Genomic DNA, 8,345 nt, shown 5'->3' on the forward strand with positions numbered 1-8,345 from the left:
CCCTTACTCATCTCCAGGCAGAGCCATTTTGATGGTAACCATGGGAGTGACCGTGTAGCACTTATAGTTATCAGTGTCAAGAATGCTCAGTGTTAAAACCAAGTCCTTCATGTTACTTGCACACCTTGGACATGGCAAAAATTAACAATGCATCTTTGTTCCCTTGATGAATTATGTTGAGTAACAATAACAGTTGGTAGGCAAGCTAACCACAAACTCTCGGCAAGTTGTGAAGTAACTGCAACTTTTGTAATTTTATTCCCTTCATTTTCAGCTTTATGGCCACAAATTCATAGGCACACCAGAAATTCAACTATCATTTTTTCCTACTGCAAAAACAGTTCACTTATAAAAATATGTAGAAAATAAAAAGCTATCTCAATTATCAGAGTTTGCATTTAAGGGAAATAATTTGTAGGCATTTTTTCATATGCATATATATCTATGTGAGTCTGTGCATGTATGCACATGTGTACACTTCTGTATACTTAGGAAATCAATAATAAAGTATTGAAAAAGTCATGTGACTAGTAACTAAATAAGGGAACCAATAAATAATTAAAATATTTCAGTTTAGTTTTGACAGTATATGATGTATAAAAACATGTTGCTATTTGCAGAGGTCTTGGTCAGTTAGGAACACTAGTCGTTCAAAACAGCAAACGTATCATAGAATCATAGTATCATAGTATCTTTGGGTTGGAAGGGACCTTTCAAGGCCACCTGGTACAAACCCCTTGCAATGAGCAGAGACATCTTCAACTGGAGCAGGTTGCTGAGAGCGCCGTCCAACCTGACCTGGGGTGATACCAGGGATGGGGCATCTACCACCTCTCTGGGCAACCTGGGCCTGTGTTTCATCCCTCTGATCATTTTGGTGACCTCCTCTGTCCCCTCTCCAACAGATTCATGTCTCTCCTGTGCCGAGGGCTCCAGAGCTGGACACAGCACTGCAGGGGGGTCTCCCCAGAATGAGGCAGAGGGGCAGAATCCCCTCCCTCACCCTGCTGGCCACGTGGCTTTGGGGGCAGCCCAGGACACGGGTGGCTTCTGGGCTGTGAGCACACATTGCCAACTCCTGTCCAGCTTTTCACCCACCAGGACCACCATGTCCTTCTTGGCAGGGCTGCTCTCCATCCCTTCATCCCCAGCCTATGCTGATACCGGGAGTTGTCCTGACCCAAGTGCAGGACCCTGCCCTTGGCCTTGTTGAACCTCATGAGTTTCACATGGGCCTATTCCTCCAGATTGTCCAGGTCCCTCTGGATGGCGTCCCGTCCCTCAGGCGTGTCAGCCGCACCATGCAGCTTGGTGTCATCTGCAAACTTGCTGATGATGCACTTGATCCCACTGTCTATGTTGATGAAGATATTAAAGAGATATGAAGAAGACATTATGATAAAGATATTAAAATCATAACCTATTATTATGCACTTCATTAAAATATTGCATGAACAATGTTGACTGAAGTGAGGTGTAAAGTAAAATATGAAAAAGTATTTAGCATTGGTGTCTTTGGACAGTTATTGGGTATGGCAGCAAGTGACTTGGTGCAATGGAAGATCAGTAGATAGAAAAGGATCACTAAACCTTAGAGATTGTGCTGAGGCTCCTCAGTTCTTCATTATATGGATTTATGAATTCAGTTTGAATTACTTAGATTTTGCTATTGAATAAACCACAAAACAATGTAAGTTGGAGTGGGTGTTTGGACTATCTATCTGGTCCATCTGTCCCTGAGATAGAGCCATATTCAAAGATAGACCAGGTTGCTTAGAGCTTTTTCCAGTTGAATTTGAATATCTATACGGGGATCAAGATTCTATAAATTCTCTGGGCCCTCATTCCAGTGTTTGACAACCCTCATTGTGACAGAGGGGTTTTCCTTATACCTAATTGGAATTTCTCTCAGAATCACAGAATCACAGAATCACTAGGTTGGAAAGGACCTTCAAGATCATCAAGTCCAACCATTAATCCAGCGCCACCATGTCCCCTAAACCATGTCCTGAAGCGCCACATCCACACGTTTTTTGAACACTTCCAGAGATGGCGACTCCACCACCTCCCTGGGCAGCCTGTTCCAATGCCTGACCACTCCCTCAGTAAAGAAATTTTTGCTAATATCCAATCTCAACCTCCGCTGGCACAGCTTGAGGCCATTTCCTCTTGTCCTATCACTAGTTACATGGGAGAAGAGACCAACACCCTCGTTGCCACAACCCCCTTTCAGGTAGTTGTAGAGAGCAATAAGGTCTCCCCTCAGCCTCCTCTTCTTCAGACTAAACAACCCCAGTTCCCTCAGCCGCTCCTCATAAGACTTGTGCTCCACACCCCTCACCATCTTCGTTGCCCTTCTCTGGACACACTCCAGCACCTCAACGTCCTTCTTGTAGTGAGGGGCCCAAAACTGGGCACAGTATTCAAGGTGCGGCCTCACCAGTGCCGAGTACAGGGACACAATCACTTCCCTGCTCCTGCTGGCCACACTATTGCTGATACAGGCCAGGACGCTGTTGGCCTTCTTGGCCACCTGGGCACACTGCCAGGCTGTCAACCAGCACCCCCAGGTCCCTTTCTGCCGGGCTGCTCTCCAGCCCCTCCTCCCCAAGCCTGGAGCGTTGTGTGGGGTTGTTGTGACACAAGTGCAGGACCCAGCACTTGGCCTTATTAAACCTCATACAGTTGGCCTCTGCCCATCGATCCAGCCTGTCCAGATCCCTCTGCAGAGCCCTCCTACCCTCCAGCAGATCAACACTCCCACCCAGCTTGGTGTCATCTGCAAACTTACTGAGGGAGCACTCGATCCCCTCATCCAGATCATCAATAAAGATATTGAACAGGACCGGCCCCAGAACCGAGCCCTGGGGAACACCGCTTGTGACCGGAGAACACCACTTGTGACCGGTAAATTGTAATTTGTGTCTGTTACCTCCCAACCTTCAACTGTAAACCTCTGAGAAGAGTGTGACTCCATCTTCTCTATAGCTACCATTAGGCAGTTGTGAACAGCAATTAGATGACCTTTATCCATGTATTCTCCAAGCTGAACAAAGATGGGTCCTGCAGCCTCTCCTCAAATGGCTGATCCCCCAGTGCAAACTCGCCAGGTTTCCAAAAGAAAGTAATGTTAGGTACACTCTACAGGACCTTGAGGTGGTGGAGCCCACAAATTGGTTCATGGCCCACTAGGTCCTGGAATACCTTCAGAGTACCTTTAGAGCACTTTCAAAGCAAAACTTCTGGTCCACGTTCCTCCTAAGGAATCTAGTTTGCACACATGAAAACCTCTCTGCAAACCAAACCAGCATGAAGTCACAGGGGACCATCAGGGGATTACTTCAAAACTGTGCTAATGCAATTGCAGACTTCACTGTGGATACCGCTCTAGAAACATCAGTGTTCACCTCTGGACAAAAAGGCAAGGCAAATGTTAGGAATTGAGGAGAAAAAAAAGGAGCTGGAAACAAAAGAATAAATATGATTAGGCACTATACAAATCCAAGGTGCATTTTGGACATTGCATGCAATTCTAGCCAGCCCATTCTCAAAAGGGTGTAATAGAACTGAAGAAATAAGGTAAGTGTACAACAGGAATGATGCACTGATCCACCTGGATCCATCTGGAAGATGCTGGATCCATCTGAAGACTAATCTGACAGACGTGGTTGACAGAATTCCTCTTTTCATTGTAGGAAAATAGACAGACAAGGGGGAGTGTAAGAAAGGACCACAGCATCAGTAGTGATGTAGAGAGGTGAAAATGGAATATTTATTCGCTACTTCCCATGACAGAAAAAGCAGATAGCTGGCAGACTGAGAGCAGGTAAGCAAAAAATAAATGCTCACCTAAGGTGGAATACGTTTGTGGAATTATCAACTGAAGGTCCTGTGGAGGCCAGAAGTCCAAGAAGATCAGCCAGAGTCACAGAAAAATGGTCGATCAGGAGCTCTGCAGCCTGAGGGTCTGGACACAGCCTCTGGCACTGTATTTCTATAAACTGATGTATTTTCCATCAGCTGGAAGGGTGTGCAGGGCCATAATCATGGTGCTCTCACCCTATTTCTGTACATTTTATGCTCTTTACTTAGGCATCCTTAGTGGTCACTGGCCACTAACTCAATGTACATTTGTTTTAGTTTCATATGTCCATTCTGTGTTCTTCTGTTCTGTATTTATGGAACAGAAAATAAACTAACTGGGAGTGCAGAGAAGCAGACAGATGTTTTGTATTGCAATGGGTTATGTTGCTCCTAAGCAGGAACAGTTCAGCGTACGTCCCAGGATGTTTGACACATACCGTGGTGGCTTAACGTATCTTACACAAACTGGGGTGTCATAAGAGGTATTGCATGAATAACCTGGGATTTTCCAGGAAAATAGTTTCAATAGGTTTGGAGAGAAACCCTGCTTTTTTGCTGGGAAATGAAAACCAACTTGATGCTGGTTGGATTAGAAGTCACAAAAAAAGGGTAATTTTTTGATTGGCTCAACGTGTACTTGCTGAGAAGAGAAAGCAGTTGTCACTCCTCTTAGGAAACACGTTATAAAAGAGGGTCTCAGCCCCACAGCCAAAGCCCACTGGAGGGAAGGGTCTTGTTTGGCTTCTGGACTCAACTGATATCTGGTAACTTCTCAGTTCTTTTCAGTCTTTCTTTCAATGTCTGCTATTGTCTTTTTCTCATAAAAAAAAAACAACAAACCACAACAAACGAACAAAAAAACCCCTCTGCATTATTAATCTAAATTTGTAGGTTACTAAAAAAGGTTAATCTAAGTTTTACAGAAATTGCACAGGTTGAATAAGAAGTTTAAATATGTGCTAATACCTAGAATACTTTGATAAAAATACTCTGCTTGCTAACTCCTGAGAAAAAATCTGTCTGGGTCAGGTTACTTTAGAGAAGTCTGTGGTCCAGAAAAACTGATGGTCTCTTCAATGGAAACCTGTATATATTTTTTATCTATGCCTCTCTGTTAACAACTTTATTTCAGTTGCAGAATTGTTAACTTTGCCTACTTGCTTCTCCTGATATTTTCAAATATATAGAAACTTGTGTAAACTTCTAATACTAATTTCAAAGCAGTTTTGGGCCACCCTGTACCATTCTGTTTGCAGAAATATGACATTTCAGCAGAACCTCGTTTCCCTTCCTTCCATAAGAGAACGTACTTTGTGACAGAAGATTCTCTAATGCCGTGATATATGACATTAACTACCTCTTCTTTATTTATAAGCCCCTTTCTAGGCTACCTGATCCCATTTTGCTGATATTAGTTCAATTATTAACTCTTTCAGTGAAGGCATTACCTATTTGCTTTTCAAATTTCATTTGTCAGATGGGAACTGATTTGGTTGTACCATTCTAGAATTGCTGCCTGTAGGCTAAGACTGAAGATTTTGAGCAACTTGATTTTAGCTGTTATTTCTTGATAAATTTGCAAAATGAACATTTTTTTCTGAAGTTTGTAAGTTTGACTGTACAATCACCTCATTTTGCTTAGTGTTGTTTATTTATTAGATAAAACTTTTAACTAAAAATAATGTCATTATTGCATTTTGGCTAAGGACAACTTGCAAAATGTGAAAGAAATCCAAGAAATCAAACTATTAAAATAACTTAATGATCACGTATCCTGAAAGCATGTTGCCCCATATATATTTACTTTTCCCAGAAATGTTCATACAGCAGTCATGATGTCACATGGGTCTTTCTGGTTATTTTTGAAAGTTTGAGGAAAAAGGCAATATAAATTATATATCATATATATATGATATATAAAATATAAAATATATTTGCATAAAATATAATTTATATTTTATGTTATTAAAATATAATAGAATTATATAGTATATAATATATAATTATAATATTACATTGTTATATTATATAATCAAAATATGAATGCCATTTTTGTTAACACAGTATCTGTACAGTGCAGAAGACTGTAGATCCCAGGGACTGCCTGTCAAACATCTTTCTTGGTCCTTTTCCCTACAGTGACCCAGCAAATCTGCAGTCATGAAGATCCTTTACCTGCTCTTTTCTCTCCTCTTCTTGGCACTCCAGGTTTCTCCAGGTAAGATGGAAAAGAGATGCTAGAAGGGGATTTTTGTGCACCTGAAGCAAATTTCCCAGCACATTTTAACCACTACTGGTTAAAGTTGCTAGAAACCAAGCAGGAATTAGTCGAATAGATCAGTGCCTGTGCTTCCCTATGAAAACTCTTTCAAAGGTGGAGAAATTATGACTTCTGAAGAAAAGTGATTTTTCACTTCTGGTGTCTTCCTGAAGAGTTAGTGCTAAACGCTCTGGTGTTAGACACCTGAGCTGGTGTCTGCGGTGGCCATGATCTTTGGACAACAGCACACTCAGCAGTGCTTATGCAGATGAAAATGAAGCCTGGCCATTTTGGATAGGAATCTGTATTAAATCCTCTGGACCCGTGACCCTTTTCCATAAGGTAAAGGAAAATGAGTCAGGAGATCTGTATTATTCTCCATCTGGACTTTAAGACCATCCAATTAGATGCACCGTGAGCTAAGGACCCTATCTCTGCAAGGTGTAGACCTGCTTTGCAATCTCACCTCTTACATGGCCTTTCGACACGGCCAAATCTGGGCAACAGTCCTTAAGGCAAGTTGGTGGTGAAGGCAGCTCAATGAATGGGAAACCCTTGCTGGCATTATGACCGTTTTCTGCCCTGCAGAATGAGATGGAAGGTAATTTTTGTTATTGTTCCAGGTTTGTCTTCACCCCGGCGGGAAATGTTTCTCTGTAGAAAAGGGTCCTGTCATTTTGGAAGGTGTCCCATCCACCTGGTTAAAGTTGGAAGTTGCTTTGGGTTCCGCTCCTGCTGCAAATCGTGAGTTTGACATTCACCAAGGCTTATCTGCAATATGAGCAGACAAATCTATTTTGCCTGTGACCTTAACCCCAAGGTGCTATTGAATCTTCTGACTGGATATAAGGAAAAAAACCTGTTACGCCATGAGGATGGTCAAGCATTGAAGTAGGGTGAGCTCTGTGGTGCTCTTTCTCCTGAGATGTGCACCATGATCTGCCCCAGGAAGAAGGATAAAGCACGGTCGGAGATGTCAGCCTTGTGCTGTTCCATCTCTGTTTGATCCTTTTACAGCCCCTATGCCAGAACAAAATATCGGGGTTTGGTATTTGCAGAACTGGGCTGCTGTGCGCTATGGGGAGCAGAGGGGAATTCAGTTACGCTGCAGAGTGAACACAGGTCTCCGAGTGACGTCAAATGTGGGCAAGAAGTGCAACAGTGTTGTAAGAAGAAATTATTGTGTGACAGGTAGCCTTCTATTTTCACTCAGGAATGAATGCATTCACCCCGATATCAAGGGATATCAATTTAATTCCCTGCTTTTCCTGAAGCAATAGGAAAACACTCTTCTTGCTCAAGGGTATGAGTGCACAGGGCTGTCCCAGCATGACTACACATGACATTAGGTATTTTGGAAAATATTTATAGCCAAGAGGAGAATATGCATGGACTGAGAGTAAGTAGGGAGGGAATACAAACAGAAAAGAATCTGAATCTTTTTTTTTTTTTTTTTCTTTTGTGCAGGCCATGGTATGTAGAAAAACTTCATGGACTGTCCATTCAAGAGTGATGAAAATGTCTTCTAAACCTAGGAATTTGCTTTGAATCCCCTTACTGCTAAAACCACCGCATCCTGCTACAAAGCCTCATGCACCTTTCATTTTTAATGCAAAAAGCTTTGTTATGTAGAGTAAATCCAAATGTATTCTGTATTGCTTCCCCTCCTTTTCAATAAATTGTTGTTGCTTAGCATTCACATCACTGAAACATGGGTGTCTGCTGCATGGGCTGAGGGTCATGATCCTACTTGGGGTTTGACACACAAACCCCAGAGGGCAAGAATTTACAGTGCCAGCTGCTCCTTAATTTACGTTTTTCTGAGACATACAGCTGTCCAGGGCTAGACAGACATGGACTCAAGCCCTTACCCTCCAGTACCAAGAGGTAGGGTGGCTGGAAGAACTCAGCTTCCCTTTGTGGGAATATGTTCAGATGCCAAAATCCTGGGTTTTTTACTATGCAGAAATCTTTTCTTGGGGAAAGAGAAATAGAAATAGCTAAAAACCCAGACACTCACCATCTGTTGAAACATCAGCATGTAAGACTCAATGTTCTGGCTTCTGGAAGATGCCCGTAAGCATCCTGGGAAAGATGTAAGTCTATTTTTTTTTTTTTTAAATAGTGCAACAATTTATGCCAGTTCCTTTCTCCCTAGAAGTTGTTTGACCTGTAATCTCACAGCCGTGATGTAAGTTTTGCTCTTTTTTTCCCACCTGTC

General features: G+C 42.4%; 1 protein-coding gene across 1 annotated transcript; it reads left to right on the top strand.

Annotated features, from left to right (window-relative positions):
* Nucleotides 1–6,024: 6,024 nt before the first annotated feature.
* On the top strand, nt 6,025–6,872 carry LOC309403253 (antimicrobial peptide THP2; the record flags this gene model as incomplete). Its single annotated transcript, XM_081997329.1, has 2 exons — nt 6,025–6,082; nt 6,748–6,872. The coding sequence occupies 2 exons, from the start codon at nt 6,025–6,027 to the stop codon at nt 6,870–6,872; spliced, it is 183 nt and encodes a 60-aa protein (XP_081853455.1).
* Between the last annotated feature and the right edge of the window lie 1,473 nt (nt 6,873–8,345).

The sequence above is a fragment of the Phaethon aethereus genome (genome assembly GCF_964289735.1).
Source record: "Phaethon aethereus genome assembly, chromosome: 3".
Lineage (NCBI taxonomy): Eukaryota > Metazoa > Chordata > Aves > Phaethontiformes > Phaethontidae > Phaethon > Phaethon aethereus.